At 40.4% G+C, this 24,600-nt stretch overlaps 1 protein-coding gene across 1 annotated transcript in view; it reads left to right on the top strand.

Annotated features, from left to right (window-relative positions):
• The window catches only part of notch1b (notch receptor 1b), a 48,825-nt gene extending 29,280 nt beyond the window's left edge, over positions 1-19,545 (top strand). The window contains exons 16-34 of the mRNA XM_036597907.1: positions 616-735; positions 928-1,080; positions 2,262-2,490; positions 3,619-3,820; positions 4,482-4,635; positions 4,748-4,932; positions 6,144-6,276; positions 7,143-7,400; positions 7,590-7,702; positions 8,153-8,724; positions 8,978-9,358; positions 10,463-10,608; positions 11,718-11,931; positions 12,689-12,776; positions 13,112-13,274; positions 14,979-15,277; positions 15,718-15,865; positions 16,042-16,139; positions 16,666-19,545. Of these exons, the coding sequence (XP_036453800.1) occupies positions 616-735; positions 928-1,080; positions 2,262-2,490; positions 3,619-3,820; positions 4,482-4,635; positions 4,748-4,932; positions 6,144-6,276; positions 7,143-7,400; positions 7,590-7,702; positions 8,153-8,724; positions 8,978-9,358; positions 10,463-10,608; positions 11,718-11,931; positions 12,689-12,776; positions 13,112-13,274; positions 14,979-15,277; positions 15,718-15,865; positions 16,042-16,139; positions 16,666-17,964 (4,955 nt within the window). The 3' untranslated portion in view covers positions 17,965-19,545. The remainder of the gene's footprint in view (positions 1-615; positions 736-927; positions 1,081-2,261; positions 2,491-3,618; positions 3,821-4,481; positions 4,636-4,747; positions 4,933-6,143; positions 6,277-7,142; positions 7,401-7,589; positions 7,703-8,152; positions 8,725-8,977; positions 9,359-10,462; positions 10,609-11,717; positions 11,932-12,688; positions 12,777-13,111; positions 13,275-14,978; positions 15,278-15,717; positions 15,866-16,041; positions 16,140-16,665) is intronic.
• Positions 19,546-24,600: the final 5,055 nt, after the last annotated feature.

Raw genomic sequence — 24,600 nt, 5'->3', positions numbered from 1 at the left:
ATAACTTATGTTTTAGTTTCGTAGTAGTTACCACGTAACACTGAATTGTAAATCTTATATCTTACATTTTTATTCAGGTTTATTTTTTGCATGAGGCCCACTTATGAGATTTTATGTACCAAAAACTGTCATAATTCATGTTTACATTACCATTTTGCAGTCTCTGTCGCTTAGAATTAAACAGGTTGATGTTGTTATTGTACCTTTAAGACAGACATATGTAAATTCTCATAGGCTGTCATGTATTGTGTCTCATACATAAAGAGTATGGGCTGCAACACTTATAAATTCAGCATGAATAGGTGGCTCTAATGGGCTGTTAGCAGACTATGCAGATAGGCATAAATGCATTGTATGTTTGTGACATCACAAAAACAATGAATTCAAAATGGGTTGTTTTTACGGCATAGTTTTCATGGATTGTGTGGACTGGGGACTGAACAATGTGTTGTGTAACATTGTTTACATACTACATCAAGTTCCCTCTCTTATTTCAGGAAAGTGAAGAATTCTTTCCATGTTTTCCATGATATGTGCCCTTTAAGATTAAAAACTGAACAGGTAAGCCTAGGGTTCAAAGGAGCTAAGGTGCGTTTTTATGTTTTAATTTTACAGGTGAGAACTGCGAAACTCTATTAGACCCCTGTAATCCCAAGCCCTGCAAGAACAGCGGAGTGTGTAAGGAGTCTGAAGACTACGAGAGCTTCTCCTGTGTGTGCCCTGAAGGCTGGCAAGGTTAGAAAACAAACATGCACACGCAAAAATATATGCAAAAAAAAACATACACTTCCCCAATACCAAAATAGTCCTTTGACAATGTACACATAACACAGATGTTTTTAAAGGAAGTCCAAGCACATTTGTTTTGTGCAATACTTCACACGTCGTGCCTTGTGAAGTGTGTGACCTCCCTCTTTTCCGTTGCAGGCCAGACATGTGAGATTGACATCAATGAGTGTGTGAAGAACCCTTGTCGCAACGGCGCCACCTGCCAGAACTCCATTGGCAGCTACAGGTGCAGCTGCAAGTCAGGCTACACCGGGCGCAACTGTGAGACTGACATAGATGACTGCAAGCCCAGTAAGTCCACCCTTCTACCTCTCTTTCCTCATCCTTACTTTCACTGCCTCTTTCCGCACTTCACAGAGCCAGTCAAAAATTATGACACCTGCTCTTTCATATTTTACAAAAAATAAAAAAAAAGTACACACAAATGTAATAACTGCGATCAGAAATACTAATACTGGGCTTCTGCCAGATAGGACCTGCTCTACACAGCTGATTGGATCAAATGCACTTAACAAGGCCAGATATTTTACAAATTAATATTTAATGAGGCATAATGTTTTACATACTAATTAGGATGATGTAATAATTTTGGTTTAACAGTTTCAAACTCTTAAAAATGAAAACTTCTTCTTGGCATGGTCATTTCCAAAAAATATTTTTAAATGGTCCATAATCCAACATTTTTCTTACATTTTCCTCCTGAGGTCAGCTTGAGTTTGTGTGGTTTTATGTACCAAAAACAAAAATTGTACTCTTTTCTAGCCTCTTTTTAGCTCTTAGAATTGAAGCTGTTTTTCTTACTTTGTCTTTAAGACTGATATATGTAAATGATCTTGGTTCTGATTGGCTGTCCTGTATTGTGAAAGCAGTCCAGGCTGAAACACTCCTTACATTTTTATAATGTAAATTGAACTGCTGTACGCTGGTAAAAATGAAAGTCAGTCAAAAGTAATCAATTACACTGCTTTGCTTGAGTTAAATCAACTCTAGGACACTTGAGTTCACCCAACTCGAACTTCTTAATTTAGTCAAAAATTCTAACTCTTATTTTTCTTATATTTTCCCAACTAGCTCTTTCCATTAGACAGTCCCACCAAGTATTTTCTCCTCTTGCATGGGCTCCCTTTTTTTGATAGCTATGGCATCACTGAGGTTCAGAGAATAAATAGAATGAGAATGAATTGAATAGAATGAATAGCATAGAATGAATGGTACGTTTTTAAATTTTCCCAGTGCTTACGTACCACAGTGATTTTATTTAAAAATGTGAGAAAAATCAAGATTTCTTTGATATAGGTGTTGTAACTTAAAACATTTGCTTTGGAAATATATTAATACATAGTCAACTTCATTATTTATATTTGGTTTAAAAACTTAAACGGCGTTTAAGCATGTTAGATACATGCACAAGATCAGGTGTATCCAGACTTTTTTCTGATACTGTATAACCCTCATTCTCTGCTCCACCACAGACCCTTGCAGTAACGGTGGCTTCTGTAAAGACGGCGTAGATGCGTTCACCTGCACGTGCCTCCCTGGATTCCGTGGCCTCAGGTGCGAGGAGGACATCAACGAGTGTGACAGCAACCCATGCAAGAACGGCGCCAACTGTACCGACTGCGTGAACAGCTACACCTGTACATGCCCACCGGGCTTCAGTGGCATCCACTGTGAGAACGACACCCCTGACTGCACTGAGAGGTGAGCTCTGCTCTTTCTTTTTCGCTGCCTCAGGATCTCCCAAGTCAGTTTCTCATGTGTAAATCACAAAAACAATTAATGCTTGATGCAGGAGAGATTTAGATTTAGATGGTTTAGCTAACACATGTAAAATCACAATGGATTTTTTTTTATTTGTTTATTTGTATTTATTCTAATGTGTGTTTAAACACAGCCTAGATAATTGGCTTTGTTGCTTGTGATAATAAATAGCCCACCTAACTGCGATGAAGTATGACACTTAGCAAAATCAGCTAGGTCACTTAATCTTTCCAGAGCAAATAAAAAAAATCCACTCCATGTGTTTTTTTAAATACTTAGATGCCTGTTTCTTGTAAGTTAAAGCTCAGTGATATCTGTAACAGTAGTAGTATCAGCCTGAGCAGAAATGACAAATGTAAGAAAAAATTTAAAATCAGTTATAAGATGGACAAGTTAGCAACAGAACCAGGACTATTTTTGTAAGCAAACACTGAACATGCTGTTGTTAATGAAATCGGTTAGCTAGAGTCTAAAAGCGAATCATCTCGGTGGGTGCTGGATAAATTTAAGATTCCCTGATGTAGAGAAACAGCCTACAGCAGTAGCAGTACTGGTCTGCATGGTCCAACTGACAGGTCTGCCTACTGGCCAGACAGTCTCCCAGTAATCCCAACGGGCAGTCTGAGCCAACTGCCCACCCTGGCCCCCCTCTTGTTACGCCAATGAATCGTAACCTTTCCACACACAGGTCTTCACTGTTTTGCCTACAACAGTCAATTGTCTTTGACATTTGCGACTGATGTAAGATCAGGTTTTCTTACAGTCATGGTAGCACGACAAAAGGCAAATCTGATTCGGGATCGGCTCCTGCTGGCCTGTTTTTAGAGCCACCACGTTATCAGGCGCACAAGAGAACTGGCAGCAGACCGGATCAGACTTTCCGTCTTACTGTGATTAGAACTTGTGTTGTACCTTGGCGCCCCCTTTGGTGGAAAATGAGTATGCAAGTACAGCACAGCGATAAACAGAAAAAAATGTCTGATTTTTACAGTAATCATGATACAGCCAACAACATGCCGTAGCTGGCCACTACCAACCTGACCTTTTTTTGCTTTGTGTTTTGGACAGCTCTTGTTTTAACGGTGGCACTTGTGTGGATGGCATCAACATGTTCAGCTGCCTATGTCTGGCCGGCTTCACCGGCAGCTACTGCCAGCATGACATCAACGAGTGTGACTCTAAGCCCTGCATGAACGGTGGCACATGCCAGGACAGCTATGGCACATACAAGTGCACCTGTCCTCATGGCTACCGTGGTTTCAACTGTCAGGTAAGTCACACCGCTGGTCCTGATTTGAGCTTAACTACAGTTTTGTGTGGTTTTTGTCATAAAAATATTTGAAATATTTGTAAAAAGTTTTTTTTTTTTTACAAATATTTTATTTGATTCAATCCAATAAAAACAAATTTACAATAAAATTAATGTTCATAATGCCTCATTTTTAGAAAGAATTGGATAACTTCAAAAGAAATAATTATAAAAAATTTCAGTTTGCAGTTATTTATCTTTTAATAACTTCTAATCTTATTGTAAGCTCTTGATTCTGTCTAAACTATGATGAAATCATGAACAGTTCTGTTCATTTTGGACACATCTAAAATTTCTTTTACTGCTTTCTACTAAATATTTGAAACCTATAAAGCATCATATTTATATGATGTAATAGCATCATATTGCAAGAATGTCATAGATGTATTGGGTTTATATTATTAAAAACACATTAAACAGTTAATTCAAACTTTTAAACAATAGTGTATGTCAGGACTGATACAAATTATTAGATAAATGAGATGTGTTGCGTAGACATACTTAAAACACTTTTTATTTCTTGTTGTTTTGATGTCGACCTCATACATAACTGAATAACAATTGAAATGAATTGGAAACATTTATGTCTTATACATTCAAAATATGTACATTGTGTTATCAGGAGCTGGTGAACTGGTGTAAGCCATCTCCCTGTAAGAATGGAGGTACATGCAGACAGAGTGGCACCACCTACACTTGCCAGTGTCAGACGGGCTGGACGGGCCTTTACTGTGATGTCCCCAGTGTGTCCTGCGAGGTGGCTGCTAAACAGCAAGGTATGGTCGTGTATGTGTGCATATGAGTGTGCAGATCTTCCAGTGTTACCTGCTTATGTGTGCTGCGTCACACAGGTTGCTTATGCCATGTCCTTCGTGCCATTCTTTGTAGGTGTGGAGGTTGCCAGATTGTGCCGTAACTCTGGCCTGTGTTTGGATGCTGGAAATACACACTACTGTCAGTGTCAGGCAGGATACACAGGCAGCTACTGCGAGGAGCAGGTGGACGAATGCATCCCCAACCCCTGCCAGAACGGAGCTACCTGCACCGATTACTTAGGAGGATATTCTTGTGAGGTGAGCCAGTACACAAAGAAATATTCTGTATCACCAGTTACATAAGGGTGAGTAAATGTGCTGATTGGTCAGTTAACACTTAGATGTCCAGAGTTTCTACTGAATGTTTGCTATACAATCAATTTACATTACATAAATATCTGTATAGAAATGCAAGGCTTAAAATTGCAGAGATGTTGGAACATGCACCCACGGTTGTTCTCACTGGAAACTGCATTCACCATATTGTCATGTTTACCCTGCATCCATGGATTTTCATGCTCAGGGTCATGTGAACTCATGAAAATGAATGTTATTGAATTATTTAAGATAACAAACACACTCCCCATAAAGCTTATTTTGACCACTTATATAGCTATAACAAAATGCACTGCTTTTTAAATGGAAATGGAATTTATTTAGGGTCAGCCAAATGTGATTAATTACAATAAACTGCACAAAATAATGCGATTAAGGATGATTTATTATTTTATTTATTTGAATTATTTGACAGCCCTGGTAATTACATAATTACATAATAAATTACATACTTAATAACAATGTTAAATGCATTTACATTTGACTGACATTTTTTCTTCAAAGGTTTAAGTCTGCATGTTTAATGACAAAAAAAAAACATGGCACGAGTGTAAAGAATGTTTTTTCTTACCACAAAACAAGACTATATGCACAACAACTTTAAATCAAATTCAAATCATAACGAAAGATGGCCTCTTCTACTTACCAACACAAATACAAATGCATTATCAATTGAACGTTTAGAATCTATACTTTCAACAGAATTTTTCCACCCGTTTAATTGACCGTGAGTGAGAATAATTAATTTTAAATAACAAACTTCTTTAGTTATTGCTGGTAATAACCGTAATTTCTATGGGTTAATTAATATGAGTTTTTATGAACAGAGAGGATTATTCTGGATCAGCATTCTTAAAACACAGGACTAGATCTTTTTGTTACTTTCATGCTCGTTTCCTCTGTCAGCATCCTGGACGGTTTTCTTGTGCATATATTTCATTTGCTGCATGATGAAAGGTGGATGATTAGGCAAGGTCACTGTAGACTTGACTGAGGCAGCGTATTAAGAATGAGCTTCACTCCACTGTATCGGAACTGCTTGTCTGGCGAGACAGCGGAACAAAGTCAGGTAAACAGAAACGGCATTCTTTCATGTTTGGCATTGATTTCGTGTCTTTTGCTCTTTCTCACAGTGCGTGCCAGGTTATCATGGAGTAAACTGCTCCAGTGAGATCAATGAGTGCCTCTCTCAGCCCTGCCAGAACGGGGGCACCTGCATCGACCTCGTCAATACCTACAAATGCTCCTGTCCCCGGGGAACGCAAGGTCAGATACCCCTCTTCCTCTTCCTCTCTCTCTCTGTCCGCTCATCCCACGCTTCGTTAATTAGGACTTTGTCAGTGGCCGGCTTACTTAGACTTTTCTTTCTGATTGATTTTTCCTGGACATGTAAAGAGGTGTGCTTAATTATGTCCTAAAGGTCTATAAATAGGTCTATAAATAAAATGCCTCGCTTCATGTAATGTTATCATATACATTGCCATTTAAAATCACTTAACACTTTTTTTACTGTGTAATTTAAATAATCTAGAAATGAAAAGGCATTTTCAGATGATTTATTCAGTATTTTTCAGAACATTTTCAGATCACTTATTAAATATTTTTCAGAACAACAAGAAGTTTTAAGTCATAAGTAATGTACTCTAACTATGTATTTTTGTCAAGTTTTTTATTTCAAGATTTGATTACCATTTTTGAAATACGAGGCATTCTGGATGTTTTTTTTTCTTTTTGAAGCTATGCAGTTTGCTTAGTTGTTTTAGATTCATCAGCAGTTCTGTTCATAATTTTAGGCACATCTGAAACTTTAATTTTACAACTTCCTACAAATCATTTGAAATATGTGCACTTTTGCACAGGACTAGCATATTAGAATCATTTTATACACGTATTTGCAACAAAACTGACTTAAAGTGATTAAAAAAACTTTTGAATACCATTAAAAACTTTTGAAAAGTAGTTTAGGTGTCTTAGCTATACCAAAGTTGATAGTAATCTATATTATCACATTATTTTTCTTAGGAGTTTATCTTTGATAAAGGTCAAAACTAGCTGGTGGTCCATTCACACATTAGAAATAGAGCCTAGTATGAGTTCTCAGCTCTAGCATTCTGTTCTTTTGCCCATTTCAGGAGTTCACTGTGAGATCAACATTGACGACTGCATACCCTTCACTGACCCTGTGACCCAGGAGCCCAAGTGCTTTAACCAGGGCCGCTGTGTGGATCGTGTTGGAGGCTACCACTGCATGTGTCCGCCAGGCTATGTGGGCGAGCGCTGTGAAGGGGATGTCAACGAGTGCCTGTCCAACCCATGCGACCCACGGGGCACACGCAGCTGCGTTCAGCTCACCAACAACTACCGCTGCGAGTGCCGCACTGGCTACACAGGTGAGTAATGTGAATTACAAGGGTATCTCTTACCCTGTGCTCCCGTGTTAGAGCTGTGGTTGTTTAGTGTCACTTTGTTTCTGTTATTAATGGTACTTTTGTGTAGAGTGGCCTTGTCCCTTGCAGTGGTTTAAAGAATGCAGTTAATGTGTGTGATAATGAGGTTGCTGAATGTGTGTGTATTTGCAGGTCAGCGATGTGACACCGTGTTTGATGGCTGTAAGGGGAAGCCATGCCGGAATGGAGGAACCTGCGCTGTAGCCAGCAACACTCCTCATGGATTCATTTGTAAATGTCCTCCTGTGAGTGCTCACCATTCATTCTGCCTATAATAATCTTACATTTGATTAATTGTACAATACACATATTTGCCAGTTAAGTTAAGTACCAGTTAAAGGTTTGGATACACCTACTTATTGAAGATTTTTTTTACTATTTCCACATTTTTTGAACAATAATGACTTCATCATGAAATAAAGCTTGGGGGGGCGCTACATTCAGACGCTTTGGCCTTCTCCCAAATACAGTTATTTAGAGCAACCCTACCTTAAATGCATTAACAAGGACAAATACTATACTACTTAACTATTGAAGAGACACTAGTGCCAAAACAAAAATTTAACCATTGCTGCATGTGTTGTAAATATGCCTACTCGTTCCCTACAGTATGCAGTCAGAATATAGCTAAAGAGTAATATATGACATAACAAATAACGAGTTGAATGCCCCTCTCCCTTTTCTCACTCTCTCAGGGCTTCACCGGCTCTACCTGTGAGTATGACGCACAGGCCTGTGGAAGCCTTCACTGCAGAAACGGTGGCACTTGCATCTCTGGCCATAAGAGCCCCCGGTGCATGTGTTCTGCAGGCTTTACTGGCCCTGAGTGCCAGTACCCAAGCAACGGGCCCTGCACCTCTAACCCCTGCTACAATGGAGGCACATGTGAGCCCAGCACTGAGTCGCCCTACTTCCACTGCATATGTCCAGCCAACTTCAACGGCCTGCTCTGCCACATCCTGGACTACGGCTTCACAGGCGGCTTCGGCCGGGACATCACGCCAGCACCTGAGGTGGAGGCCAGCTGCGAGGTGGCCGAGTGTGAGGCCAAGAAGGGCAACAAGGAATGTGATGCTGCCTGCAACAGCCACGCATGTGACTGGGACGGAGGTGACTGCTCACTGAATTTTCGCGACCCCTGGAAAAACTGCTCAGCTGCGCTGCAGTGCTGGCGCTACTTCAATAACGGAAAGTGCGATGAGCAGTGCCACAACGCCGGCTGCCTTTATGATGGCTTCGACTGCCAGAGAAGCAGTGGAGAGTGCAAGTGAGTAGAAGACCTCGGGGGTTCCAGGGGTCAGAACTGTTTAGACAGAATGAGAATCAGCATCATTTATCTAGAATTAGATAACTTTATGGCTGGTAATATAAGCAGGACAGGTGCCATTATACAATCCCATTCTATTCAGTTTCAAAGTTCAAATTTTCTGTCACCAGACATCCTTGCAGAACTCACTGGCTCTGGTTCCAAGACTGAGCATCATAACGTTCTCATATGTTTTCCTCTTCTACCCCTTCAGCCCATTGTATGACCAATACTGCAAGGACCACTATGCGGACGGCCACTGTGACCAAGGTTGCAACAACGCTGAGTGTGAGTGGGATGGCCTGGACTGCGCTGAGAATGTGCCGGAGAAGAGGGCCACAGGTCACCTGGTGCTGGTGGTGCACTTGCCACCCGAGCAACTACGTAACAACTCTTCAGCGTTTCTGCGCGAGCTCAGCCGTGTACTGCACACCAACATAGTTTTCCGATTGGACACCCATGGAGAGCTGATGATTTACCCATACTATGGCAGCCCGCATGAGCTCAGCAAGCACAACATTAAACGCTCGCTTGACAGCAGGCCTGATGTCGTCAGCTCGGGACGCCGTGACCAGGACCAGATGCATGTCGTAGGGTGAGCAAGCAGGGAGTTTGTGGTTCAGTGGAGTCAGTAACCGAAGCAGGGAAGGGAAATTATTTGTAACACCGAAAATGAAAATAAAAATGTAAACGCTAAATGATACAGACCCAAAATGTGGAGCAGCCAAAAAACATTTCATACATTCATGAAATGTTGCATCTGAAGTTGGCTTCTTTAGTTTTGCACTGTAACTACAAATCTAATGTAGTTTAGTGATGGAAGCTTATATCCCACCAATTAGCATTGTCTAACCTGCATGCTTAAAATATCAAACACTTGCAATATGCATTTTTCAAAATTTCTGCATAATTCAATTGTTGCAATGTTAACAAAGTCATTCAGAGATGTGAAATGGTTAATTGTAGAGAAACTTATTCACTCACATCTCTTAACAGTGGTAGTGAAAGGAACCAGCGGTCACGATATTTACAAAACAAAAATGAACAGTAAACCTACACGTGTCTGATGAGTTTTATATGTAATCCCGATAATAATAAAATTGTGGTAAATCTAAAAAAAAAAAAATAGTTTTCCTAGAGAGTTTGACTGATGATGCCTACACATACCTCTTATGCCATAAATATAATTTAAAAATACATGTTTTAGGCCAACTTCAACTCAACTTCATGCCATAACTATTGTACCATGTAGTCTTAGGCTTAAGGCAATGTATCCATAATGATTTCATTTAACAACTTTCTGTGAGGGAGCTTTTAAGGGCATTAAAGGCTTCAGATGTCTTGTTCCTATCACCACCAGGGTCAACAGATCTGACTCTGTTGTTTCTGGAGCCTTTCATATCAAATTACTCTGAATGATCTTAATGATTTAATTGTGCAGAAAGTTTGAGATTATGTGACAACTTGATGCAGTTTGAGGCAGATTTAGGCACTCAGGTTGCATGATGCTAATTGGTGGCTTTAGCTTCCATAGCTACCTCAGCCTTGTAGCTCCAGTGCAAAACTAAAGGAAACTTCAGAAACCAAACATGCTTTGGCTGATTGACAACATTTGGAGTGAAGAATAGTGTAGATTTGATGTTGATTGTTCTCCAAACTATTCCTTCAATCGAATTTGTACATTGTGTCCTCTTTCCAGCTCGTTGGTGCATCTGGAGATAGACAACCGTCAGTGCTACCAGCAGTCATCAGAGTGCTTCCAGAGTGCTACAGATGTTGCTGCCTTCCTTGGAGCTCTTGCTTCCAGTGGCAATCTCAACCTGCCCTACGTTAAGGCTGTTACTAGTGAGTATTGAATGTCCATACCTCCCACCTGGAAACTGCAGCTGCCACAAGAGCTGTCGTGTGCCTGGCATCCATATGTAATGCCCCATTAATCAAGACTTAAGACTTCTTTACTCCATTCGGAGTATTCCAGCAGCGTACACCTCCAGCTTGACCTTTAACAACCCCCCCATACATACATGCACACATGCACACAAATACACACATAGACACACGCACACACACACACAGCTTCCTTGTAGGGATTATGTGGATGACTTTGAAGTTTCCTCTTTTTTGTACTCAAACAGTAGAGCAAAGTAATTGTGCATCAGATAAACTAAACAATCAATGGCACAGTCCATGGGCAAATCCACTGGCTTCAGGCACCAAAATGGTTAATTGCTGTAAATCAACTCTTGCCACCTCCACACCATCAAATCCCCCCAAATCACACACACGCAAACGCACACGCGCCTCAGCATGGCCTTAGTGTGCAATGAAGGGGGCTGCTGCAACCTTCACCTTACTGAATGTAACACCAGGACTTAGCACATCTCCAAGGGTTTAGGTGAGGAGAGTTTATCATTTCAAAATCGTTAGCAGAGAGAGAGGGAGAGGGGCCGGAAAAAAAAACGGGAGCGGAGGAAAATTGATCGGGAGTGTGCTAGAAGTTGGGAGTCTTTGTTATCTTGAAAATCCTAATAAATCCTTCGTCTTTACAGCTTAAAGCGTGCGCAGTAATTTGAAGTTCATTAATCCCTCCCTTTTTTTTTTCCTCCCTTAAAGAAGAAGTGGTAAAGTTGTCTCCTGGTACCCTGGGCTGAGAAGACGTGAGAGGAGGTGTTCTTTCTCTCCTTTCTTTTTCCCTTCCTCGTCTTCCTATTTGCTAGCACCTCTTTTTTTGATGAAGAAGTGGTTAGGAATTCTGATTATTACTAAATGGGACGCGTGCGGTTTTCAAACTGGCTGGAACCTCGCTCGTCCGGCCGAATGTTTTGCGGATCGTTCACCGCGTGAAGATTCGTTTTGTATGCGAGATTGGCCGTTTTTTGTATCCTGGACCCTTATGTACCCCGTTCTGCATTTGTCCATTGTCGACTCTGACATGTCACACCTTCTTCTTGCAGGTGAGAGCGAGGTGCCATTAAACCCTGAGCCCTATCTGCTTTATGTGGTACTGGCCGGCGTGGCCCTGCTGGCCTTCATTGCTGTGGGTATGGTGGCCTCACGCAAGCGTCGCCGTGAGCACGGACAGCTGTGGTTCCCTGAGGGATTCAAGACCAGCGAGCCTAGCAAAAAGAAGAGGAGAGAGCCCGTCGGGGAAGATTCGGTCGGCTTGAAGTGAGTACGCCATTCCTGGTCTTACGACAGGCATGGACATACACTGTTTTCTAAAGCTTGGGGTGACCTTGTTTTAAATTTTCTGAGCAATGTTTTCACCATTTATGTTTGATTGTAAGAACGTGTAGGCAGTCCTTCACTCTCTTATGTAGTAGTTTCATAGTGGTTACTGAATAATTTATGGTACTTACTGCATAATAAGCCTTAAGATCTTTAAGATTAATAACTGAGTAATAAGCACATAATTTAACGGGTTAAGTAGGAAAAAATACTGTATTTGGTGAGGAAAGAGGCAGTATGGCAGAATGGATTGTCTGTAATAGAGCGTCCTGCCTAGTAACTGCCCATTCAAGCTGCTCAGGAAGGAACTGAATGGAAAGGTGTCCAACCAGCTCTGCAAACCTCTGGAACATCTGGGCAGAGCCTTTCTGAAGAAACTGACAAAGAAATTGTGCTCATTTATTAAAAACATTCTGAGAAGCTAAGTGTCCCCAAACTTTTGGCAGACAGCGTGGGTGTGCCAATGAAAATGGAATGTAAAGTTTTGGACAATTTAGGATTTGTCAGAGTAGAGAAGAGGAGAGGAGCTATGATGATTTGCAGTAATGAATTAATTAGCATGTTGGAAAGGTGGGAGGGGGATATTTAATCAATAGCAGTTTTGGTAGTGGTGCAGAAGCTAGACGGACTAGAGATGCTTTGGCTTGGAGAAGAAGATCCCATCAGCTCTTCTGATGAGATGTTTTTGTGATGCCAGACCACTAAAGAACTCGGATATTTCACTAATGGATGACAATCAGAACAAATGGGGAGAGGAGGAGCCAACGGACACCAAGCGCTTCAGGGTAAGGCAAAGCAAGATTATTATACTTGTATTTTAAAGTAATAGAAGACTTTCTTTCTGATATTTTTTAATTTCTTCTGATATCTTGATGAAAAGACCAGTCATAACATTAAATTTATAGATTCTGAGTAATAAAATATCATATTGTTACTGTTTATATATTTCACTGTGGTATTTTATATCATTAAGAATCAAACTCATTTGGTTTATATTTACATATTTGGCCTTAATTTGGACCCACATTTCATATTTTACGTTAAAAACTGCATTAATAATGTAAAAAATAGCATGTTTTAAATTTTCTGATGGTTAAACTCTTCTATGTGTGTGTGTCAGTTTGAAGAGCAGGCGATGTTAGATCTGGATGATCAGCAGGACCATCGGCAGTGGACTCAGCAGCACCTGGATGCTGCTGACCTGCGAATCCCCTCTGTAGCCCCCACACCCCCTCAGGGTGAGATAGAAAATGACTGCATGGACGTCAATGTCCGAGGACCAGGTACGGCAGAGCTATGCTTTACAGAATTATGTTATATTTTATTTTACGAGTACAAGAATATGTAAATGTAAATACATTTGGGATATTTTATGTTTTTTGTAGGTTAAAATATAGCATTTTAATAAATAAATAAATAAATAAATAAACAAATTACATAATTTAAATAACTAAACTAAGAGTTTAGTTGGTTCCATCATGCAGTCATAAAGTTATAGCAGAGCACTGGAGCACTTACTGCGAATAACCATATTTTTTCATCAAGCTTATCCCATTCACTGATCATTTGTAATATTTTTCCACTCACCATTCTACCCTGCTTGTTCCAAACGTGTATACGCTTGTGCATGTCAGTAGAGTGCTGAGGTGAGGGACTAAATTGAGCTCTGGTAGGGAGTTAATACACAGGGCCCAGTGGGAAAATGGATCCACTTCAAAGACTCTAACTGAAAGCTATGACCCCTGGGGAATGTGCCCATTTTCTCCAAGCTTAACGATCGATCCTGCAATATCTACATCCTATTTACACGTGCCGATTAAAATAAACAATATCAAAGTGCGACTTTTCTCTCAATAACTGCCAAAGCCCCTCAAGAACGTCAAAAGAAGGATTCAAAGGCGATGTGCTTTCGCAAGCGTTTTTCTCTCTTTTTCTTTTTTTCCCTCGCTCCTTGGATCAATGTGCTGGAATCGACCAAATCGGGCTAGATCTGGGAATAGCTGTTCTTTTGAAGAAGAGAAGCCCCTGTCGAAGACGCCACGGCAAGCCGCTTCTCAGGGATGATAATGCTCACCCATGGAGATTTCAAAAGCCTGGCCCACTTCCCTGAGTTTGGAAGGAATAAAAAAAATAAAAAAAAATGCGGTTATCGAAGAGATCTGGGGGTGATTCGCGGAGGCAAACGTGTCCAATCCACTTTCGATTTGTTTGTTTCTTTGGTCTGATCTTTCCGTCACTTTGAAGAATAATGGGAGTGAATTGGGCTGAGCTTGCCTTCAGATTGGCTCGTACAGGTTTTGTGCTTTGTGCCATGTTAGTGAGCACGCTGAAACAGTTTCACTTTTTTGAGGAGAGCTTCTATAACACTTCACTTTTTGGAGATTTTACTGTAGTGCTGAGGTGTGGTCTCTCTGTTTGGTGACAGCCAACATTTAACGGATTTTGGCTTTTGAATTTAACCCTGCTTTAATTTTTCTCCCCATTTTATTCTTCCTCCCTACTTTTAATATCATGACCTGTTTTAATCTGGCATGCTGGAGTCACTTGTGTGGTTGATACCAAGGTGCCCAAGGCCAATGCATTTGCAAAAATGCAAGCAAGTGAAGTAAAACAGCGAATAGATTCAGGAGAGTGCAGTTTAGGTCACCCAAAAGGAGGTTTGTGATACATCTAAAAGTCATATGACAATGCAAAATTACAATGGTTTGTACATTGTAAAAGCTGTCAGATCATTAGTAATGATGAAGCACTCAGCTACTTAGCTTCAGCTATTAGGAAGGTGGAATTTTATTGAGTCTGTGTTGGTGGTGATCAGGTTTGGGTAGGGTTCGGGCAGAATTTTGTCTGGCTACAGGCAGATTTGGATTCAAAACTTGCTGCTGTGGGACATGTTGGCTTGGGAGAATGTTTTCAGGCTATGTTCTAGTTTGCTTCACAATTTTAGGCTCGCCTAAAGCTCACCTTCTGTTTTTGTGTTTCCTCTTAAGATGGGTTCACCCCACTGATGATTGCCTCCTGTAGTGGTGGTGGCCTGGAGACTGGCAACAGTGAGGAGGAGGAGGATGCTTCTGCCAATGTCATCAATGATTTCATCTACCAGGGGGCCAACCTGCATAACCAGACTGACCGCACGGGTGAGACTGCCCTGCACTTGGCTGCCCGTTATGCTCGCTCTGACGCCGCCAAGAGGCTTCTCGAGGCCAGCGCTGATGCCAATATCCAGGACAACATGGGGCGGACCCCACTGCACGCTGCTGTGGCTGCAGACGCACAGGGAGTCTTCCAGGTGCGTCATCTATACTAACGTATAAACATACAGTGCAATATCTAGGCCAGTTTTTAATGGACAAGGTTTTGCACTGTATCTACAAGACTGATGTAGCTAACAAGTAATGGAAGCATATCATGCGAACTGCATGACTATATTATCACACACTTGCTTTAAACCATGCTAAGTAATCTTAAACAGACTTATGTAGTTTCTGGCACATACAGTTATCTATAAAGATGGAAAAAATACGTTGTATCCTAAAAACAGTAGTAGAGCTATCTTGAAGCCTGCATTTTGTCTGCACTTTAGTCAGTTTTATAGATAATAGTAGAACATATATTAATAATACATGTCATACAAGTTACAGTACAAGTTAGCCTCACTACATCAACTCCCAAAGCCTCTCAATCTTTATGCTCTAAAAGCTAATTTCTTTCAACAAATCCTTGTTCTAGATTTTGATACGGAACCGGGCCACAGACCTGGATGCACGCATGCATGATGGCACGACTCCTCTGATCCTGGCAGCCAGGTTGGCCGTGGAAGGCATGGTGGAGGAGCTCATCAACTGCCACGCTGATGTCAATGCCATTGATGACTTTGGTAAGACACAGTCATCACCTCCAACACATGAGAAACAACTGCTCTTATGAGACATAATTTCAGTCTGTTAATCTTTAATTTTTTTGCCATCTTAGTGAGCACCCTGAAATGGTTTACATTTTTTGGTATATGCTGTTGGAAGGCTAACAGATTTTTTTTATGTCTTTTTGTACCAGGCAAGTCTGCTTTGCACTGGGCTGCAGCTGTAAACAATGTGGATGCAGCTGTGGTACTGCTTAAGAATGGAGCCAATAAGGACATGCAGAACAACAAGGTAAGGCACTGATGAGCACTGAAGTACTCAAATTCTTCATCTGAATTAGAAATAACAGGCAGTTAAGTAGCAATAGTGGACACATATGTGTATAACCTACAGCATCTACATAATTTCATAAATGTTGTCGGAAGAAAACATTGTAACTCCATTTTTGATGTTTTTCAGTTTTTGACATAATTTGAAAATACCTGTTGCCCCTACCTGTTGCATAAATTTCATGACGAATGAACTAAAAGAAATGATGGAAAATGACTTTGAAAAAAGTCTGGTTCCATTGACTTACATTAAAAGTAAAGTATGTTTTTTCTTCTGTAAAGTTCTCGTTTTGGAGATACAAGGTTTTCTTCCGACAACAGCGATATGTATAAACCTGGTAATTAACTGCTGAGTTGAATCAAGCGAGTTAGAGCAGGACAATCACCAAATTGCGCTGGGCTAGGCCCTGTAGGACTGTAGAATGACACCCCTGGTTTTGGGGGAAAAATTAACTTTCCTCATGGTGCCTTTATTTCATATACTTTAGGAGGAGACTCCACTGTTTCTGGCTGCAAGGGAAGGGAGCTATGAGACGGCCAAAGTCTTGCTGGAGCATTTTGCCAACCGTGAGATCACAGACCACATGGATCGCCTCCCACGGGACATTGCCCAAGATCGCATGCACCACGACATTGTGCGCCTCATGGACGAGTACAACCTAGTGCGCAGCCCACCCATGCATGGTGCTCCCCTCAGCACTACCCTCTCTCCCCCTCTTTGCTCCCCGAATGCCTACCTGGGCAGCCTGAAGCCCTCCGTTCAGACCAAGAAACCCCGCAAGCCCAGCGCCAAAGGAATCGGCTGCAAGGATGGCACCAAGGACCCAAAGGCCAAGAAGAAGATAAAACCCCAGGATGGCAAAGGCGGCCTGCTGGACAGCTCGGCCGCTCTATCACCTGTGGACTCGCTCGAATCACCCAATGGTTATGTCTCAGATGTGGCTTCTCCACCTCTGATGACCTCGCCCTTCCAGCAGTCACTCAATCACTTGCAGGCCGTGTCGGAAGCCCACATGCCGGGCGTTAACCACCTAGGCATGCCCAGTAAACAGGATCTCGCTCGCTTGCAGTTTGATCCTTTGCCTCCACGTCTGACCCACTTGCCAGTGGCTGGCTCAACCGGGTCGAATGGTCAGTGTGAATGGCTGAGCAGAATGCATGCTGGAATGGGCCAGCAGGGTCAGTTCGGAGCTGTGAGGAATGGTCAGCACCAGCCTACCTCCCAGCATGGCCTGATGCTCCACAATGCCAATGGCTTGCCCCAGATGATGAGCTTCCAGGGCTTGCCCAACACCCACTTGGCTGGGCAACCACATCTTCTGCATCAATCACAGCAGCTGCAGGCCAATCTACAGCAGCAGCAACAGAGGCAACAGCAACAACAGCAGCAAACCAGCATCCAGTTGCAACACCAAAACACGAACAGTGGCCAGAATTTCATGGGTGGTGGAGAGCTGCAGCAGGGCAATAACATGCCCATCCACACCATCCTACCACAGGATACCCAACTCCTCCAAGCTCAAACGCTGGCACCCAGCATAGCCAGCACGCAGTTCCTCACGCCCCCGTCCCAACACAGCTACTCAGCCGCCATGGACGCCACCAACACGCCCAGCCACCAGCTCCAGGTGCCGGAGCATCCGTTCCTCACACCCTCGCCTGGGTCACCTGACCAATGGTCCAGCTCCTCGCCCCATTCTAACATGTCCGACTGGTCCGAGGGCATCTCCAGCCCTCCCACCAGCATGCAGACCCAAATGGGACAGATTCCTGAGCAATTCAAGTGAAGCAACTGCATCTGGTTGAGGACTGTATTTTTCATGTATATTAAGAGCACTCTTTGAAAAAGAATACAGCAGTAAACCCGTTTGAAATGAAGGGTCTTTTCTATGCCTTTTGTACTAACCACATTTTTTGTTTGTTTGTTTTTAGTTTGTTTTCTTTTTGTATTTATTAATGTCTTGTTATTTATACTTTTTTTTCACTTGCATGAGGATTTTTTTGGAATACATTGTCTAAGGAGAATGTCAGTAGTAAGAGAAGTAGCAGCATTTTTGTCCTTTGTAATATTTCATGTCTTTGTTGCAGTATACTGTGGTTTCTGGCATACACACTGGGTATTTATTGGTCTTAAAAATTCTGCCTTTACATTTTTTGTAGTCAATTGGCCTTCGCTTTTGTTTTTGATGTTTCCTACATTATTGTATAATTTTGTAAAACACAATGTTTGTGTAAGGGCATTTTATAGAGTACATTTTATATTGAAGTTTTCAGTATTACAGTACTTGCGTAGATTTTATGTTAAACAATCAGAGGAGCTGCTTTATCCATTGAAACCAGATCAAGAATAATAGACCAAGGAGGATTTTTTTCCACATTTTTATTTGTATTAGTATTCTGGACATGGATGACCTCTTGTCTTGGACTGAACTACACTGGGGATTCACCACTGAAATATTTTAGTTTAGGACAGGTCCAAATCTGTGTCTGAAACTACATGCTTGTATTATGTTGCTCTGGCCAAGTTCTCAAGATTCTGTTTTGCTCGAGTAAGATTATCTTCAAGTAGTTCTAAAGCCTGATGTTCATGAGCTTTTGTACAGTTTCTTTGTTTTCCCTGTTTGTTTATTAAAAAAACTGCAAAAAGCAGAGTTCTAAAACTTCCACTGTAAGTAAGTGGGTGTGAAAGCGAGGATTTACACTTGTTTATTCGATGTTAATGTGTGTAAAACAGGTTGCAGTCGAAATTACTCTGTATCCTTCCTCCCTTTCCGTGTTACTAAACTGGTCAAGTGGCCAAAAATGTATGGGATGGAGTGGAGAGGCTTCACGTGAACCTCTCTTTACTTCCTATATTGTATGTTTTGTTGGAGCCTATGGCTAATGTAAATACACCTACTGGACGTGTTTTATGTGAAAATGATTTTGTTTCAGAAATCTTAAGTCTTAAGCGTGCCATTGAAATTGGAGATTTTGTTAATCAGTAGCTATTTGTTTTCTATCATAGACACAACATATATTTTGCTCAGTATCACTGAGTTAGAGGTCATATAAGAGATGTATACAAATGACTAGAGACTACTTTACAACCCATATAGATTAAAAATAACAATTAGATGCTTTAAAATCTATTTATTGACATAAATTGGACAAAAATTGGTTTTGTTGAAAAAGGGTTATGTTTGTGTGATTCTATATACTTTCTGAGCCCACAAAAAAAGAGTCAGCATTGAATATGCAATATCTGTAAATGTTACCTATCAGCAAACTCTAGTTTACATAAAGTATATTTTCTGTCAGTTCTACTGTCAACTTGTAAATGTTCTTCTTGAAATAATAAAAAAATAATAAATATACGTTGAACTTCAGTCTCTGACGTGGTCTGTAAGAGTGTGTTTGCTTTTATGCCATCTTACTGAAATTGCTTTCTTTCCAGTGCTGGTTTCATTCAGAACTTATTTACTCCTATTACTTTTCAGTTCACTGATGAAGCTCAGTGTCATTAATAATTTTTAACCCCTTAAAACCCCAGGCTTATTACATACTAAGGCTTATTTTTCAGTAACTACAAGCACTTCAATGCAAACTAGGTGAGCTATTCTTATGTTATAGAAGTGTGTAATAAAACTTTGGGTGTGCCGCTGGGCCCTGGCCTTTAAGGGGTTGATCTAATATACGTTCCCTTTTCTGCTCACAAATCAAGCCTAGTTTAAATTGCACTGTTAATGACAATCCACTGAACATCTGTCTGGAAGTTTTGGAACTGTTTTAATTCTAAAATCTAGGTTTAATCTGATTTGAGAAAACTGATCTGAAATGTTGCCATGCATTCACTTGATTATGTATCCAAATGAGAGTGAAAGTCTAAAGATTTCAATGTGCAGCCTCAGCACTGAATGACCAAAAGTGTTCATAATTCTACTAATTCTAATTCTCTTCTCAGTATTAAGCTGAATATTCCAGTAAAACAAAATGGTAGTGGCACTTGGCTTGATATAATGGTGTTTAGTGTTCACCTGTGATTAAAAGATCAATGGAAGCAGCGAATTCCTGGCTTACAGAAGGCCTGAATCACTGCACGCACTGCAGATGGACTGTTTGGGTGGTAATTTGTTGTGGTTCAGCATGGCATTCTGTACTCCAGGCATGGGCAATATGACAATATTGTACCGTTACTGTAGTAAATTCTGTCATGAGTAAATCACTGGAATTTGTCAATACTGCTGCAGGTTCTGGGAAAAACTTGACAGGGCGCCCAGCATGGAAAATATGGATTTTTTTCTCACTCATCTAAACACTACCTAATTTTTAAAACATACCATTTACTTCCCAGTTCATAAATCCTGTACATGGAAATGAAGCTGCAAAAACATGTTTTTGTGATGTCACAAAATCAAAGGAATTGACACATATCTACCTATTCAGCCTGTAGTAGCCGATTCATGTGCAATACAGGGCCGCCTGTTTGATATATGTCTTAAATAGAAAATGGTCGTACAAATCAATTATGACTGTTTTTGGACGGCAGACGTGAGAGGTAACATTCAAGAAAAAAAGAGTCTTCACACCCATCTTATTTACAAAACTGATAAAGATTCCTCGGTGAACAAAAGTGGTTCTTTTACGGCATCGCTTCAAAAAACCCTTCTCGGCACCTTTATTTTGAAGAGTGTAAGCTACAGCGTTGTAGCTTGATGTCAAGTGGTGTAATGTTTACATTTTGTGCGTATAACCTGCCAAAACCGTCCAGAAATAAGATAAATACACAGTACAATATATACCTAGTTAATAGTTTAATATGGTGTTGGGACACTGCAAGTCTGTTCAGGACAGGAATCTACCACAGTGTGTTGTCAGTAGCCACATAATACGTTCACAGAGCGCCATCTTGTGGTACGACTGTAGTTTCAATACATATATTCACAGATGCATTTTCGAAGCAGCGTTTGCGTGACTAAACGAAAGCGGTATAAATACCTGCAAGGGTGTCAGATTCTTCCAAGAGTAAATTTTCTTCCTGAATTCATGTGTATGTTTCAGTCAGTGCCCCTCTTGTAATAAACATTCTGGTACAAGAATCTGGCTTTGCTTGTAGTGCCGTTTTTCCTTCTGGAATCTTCTGGAAGGAAATCGACTTACATAGTTAAAGGAGAATTCCAGCCATTTTAAAATATTTAGATAATTAAGTAATCAGGATGTAAACAAAGCCGCTTAGAGTGATTTGATTTGAAATGCTCAGCTTTAGAGAAACTTACTGAGAATCAAAATAGTTCTCAGTAGCAGTGACAGGAACCAGACGTACAAAGACTTAAACGCCTCTAAAAGCTGTGTCACTGAACATGAGCCCAGATAGCAGACAGTATTGGCCGATTCTGGCTTTCCTATGTGACTGTTGGCTGACTACCAGGTAGATGTTAGGCCAGAATATGGGCAGATCCTGGACAGCTTCATACCTTTTTGCCTTGTGTCTACATTTGTGGAACAATTCTGGCGTAAATGTTGTGAACCTACAATGTTGTTGGGTCAGATTGGGTCAAGATTTGGGCCATATCCTTTAGTTCTACTCACTTTATCAGGTGTGGGCAAGATCTGGGCTGCGGACCCAGCCGTATACTGGGCCAGAACAAACCAAAGATGTGGCCCACAAGTGAGCTAGACAAATTTTGTGAACTGGGAAACCTTTTTGAATGTGCTGTCTAATTTCTGAATCATTGTTTTGTGATAATTTTGAGATAAAGGTTGGCCTACAACATTTTTTCATCAATTCACGGCAGAGACGTCCATTAAAGCCCCAAATATTTTTTTGACATTATCTGCGTTACATATAAATCCCAGAAGATATGTGTAGGTCCACTGTTTGTTTCGGACAGTAAATAAAATAGGTATATTTGTGTTGTAGACATCTTGACCTCTGGTTCCTTTCACCAACACTGTAAAGAAAGTTGGTAAGTTTCTCAACAGTGCACCATTTCACATCCAACCGACGTGAATGACCTACTTTGTTTATATCTCAACAATTGAGTTATGAAAAATTTGAAGTGGAAGAAAATGTGAAAGATTGGCAGAATCACCCTTTAATCAGTTCAACAGATGCACTACAGGATATTAAATTCAAACACTTTTGATTATTTAGGTAGGCTATACAAAAAAAAAACAAAACAAAAACAAACATTTGGACAATTTTTTTCAATATCCAAGTCATATTGTAAACTGAAGGGAATGTCAGATCTGTGTCTTTTTCATGGCCTTTGTGATTCACTGCTGAGCAGGTGTTGGCTAATCAATACTGAAGTATCTATATTTTCGATTCTGTAATTTCCTCACAAGAATTGATCCTTAAATAAACAATGTTCATCCCAACTGTTTTCTTTATCCAGTAACTTTAATGTACAATCCTGTTTCTAAAAAAGTTGGGACGCTGAGCAAAATGTAAATAAAAACAGGATGCAATAATGTACAAATTGTTTAAACCTTATATTCATTTGAAAATTGTACAAAGACAACATATTAAAAATGGGAAATGTTATTGCTTTTGAAAAATATATGCCTATTTTGAATTTGATGCCAGCAACATGTTTCAAAAAAGTTGGGGCAGGGGCATGTCTACTGCTGTGTTTCATCCCCTCTTCTTTTAACAACACTCTGTAAGTGTCTGGGAACTGAGGAGACCAATTGCTGCAGTTTTAAAAGTGAAACGTTTTCTCGTTCCTGCTTGATATCAGATTTCAGCTGCTCAACAGTTCGGAGTCTCCTTTGTCATATTTTTTGCTTCATAATGCAACAAATGTTTTCAGTGCAGATCTGGACTGCAGTCAGGCTAGTTTAGCACCTTATACTATAAAGCCATGCTGTTGTAATACGTGCAGAATGTGGTTTGACACTGTCTTGCTGAAAGAAGAAAGGCCTTCTCTGAAAAAGACATCACCTGAATGGCAGCATATGTTGCTCCAAAACCAGTGTATATGATTCAGCATTAATGGTGCCTTCACAGATGTGTAAGTCACCCATGCCACATGCACTAATGCCCCCCCATATCAACACGGGTACTGGCTTTAGAACTGTCTGCTGATAACAAGCTGGATGGTCCCTTTCCTCTTTAGCCTGGAGGATGCAGTGTCCATTATTTCCAAACAGAATTTTTAATTTTGCTTTGTCATATCAAGCACACTCTTCCACTTCTCCTCAGTTCATCTTAAATAAGCTCAGGCCCAGAGTAGGCAGCAATGGGCCTCATTCACCAACCATTCTTATGAAGAAATTTCTTCTTAAAACCCACTCATGAGGTTTTCACAAAGATTTTGACAATCACCAGTGTTTTCTTATTTGGGATTTGTTCTTAGGTAAGAACAGAATCTACACACACTTAAGAGCACAAAGGTACGAACAGCACAAAGGTAAGAACGCATAATGAATTTGACTTAGACTTTTTCTTAGGACCTTTTTAAGAACAAATTTAAGAAGAAACTTAGAAAGATGTTGGTGAATGAGGCACTCTATGATGTTTCTGGATCCTGTTTACATATGGTTTCTTCTTTGCATGGTAGAGTTTTAACTTGTATTGTGTATTGTGTTCACTGACAATGGTTGTCAGAAGTTCCTGAGCCCATGCAGTGATTTCCACTACAGAATCATGTCGGTTTTAATGCAGTGCAGTGCTGTCTGAGGACCTGAAGATCCCAGCCATCCAGTATTGGTTTTTGGCCTTGTCCCTTTCATACAGAGATTTTGCTGGATTCTCTGAATCTGTTAATAGTATTATGTACTGTAGATGATGAAATCCCAAAGTTCTTTGCTATGATGAAATCCCAAAGTTAGAGTAGTGAACCCCTCCCCATCATTACTTTTGAAAGACTCTAAGATGCTCTTTTCATACCCAGTCATGTTACTAACCTGTTGCCAATTAACCTAATTAGTTGTGAGGTGTTTTTCCAGCATTACACAACTTCACCAGTCTTTTGTTGTCCCCGTCCCGACTTTTTTGAAGCGTGTTGCTGGCATCAAATTCAAAATGGGCAAATTTTTGAAGAACAATAGAATTTCTCAGTTTTCACATTTGAAATGTTGTCTTTGTACTATTTTCAATTAGCTATATGATTTAAATGATTTGCACATGATTGCATTCTGTTTTAATTAACTTTTCATGTGTCTTAACTTTTTGGAAACAGGGTTGTATTTGTTGTACATGCACAGGTATTATTCAAGGATAGCGATAGCCTCAATATTAGTATTAGTAATACTAACAATTCATAATTTCTTGAAATATCCTTCATTTCTTCAGGAATTTTACCATGAAAGGTCAATGAATAGGCAAATGCTTAGACTATTAAATTTGTTTAAGACTACAGCAAAGACTTTCGAATCTAAATTTATTGCTTTACCAAATTTCACTGTAAAAATCACAAAGATGCCCCCTTTTTATGCAC

The sequence above is a fragment of the Colossoma macropomum genome, unplaced genomic scaffold, assembly GCF_904425465.1.
Source record: "Colossoma macropomum unplaced genomic scaffold, Colossoma_macropomum, whole genome shotgun sequence".
Classification (NCBI taxonomy): domain Eukaryota; kingdom Metazoa; phylum Chordata; class Actinopteri; order Characiformes; family Serrasalmidae; genus Colossoma; species Colossoma macropomum.
Note: the sequence above shows the minus strand (reverse complement) of the source record. Positions and strands in the feature narration are given on the sequence as shown.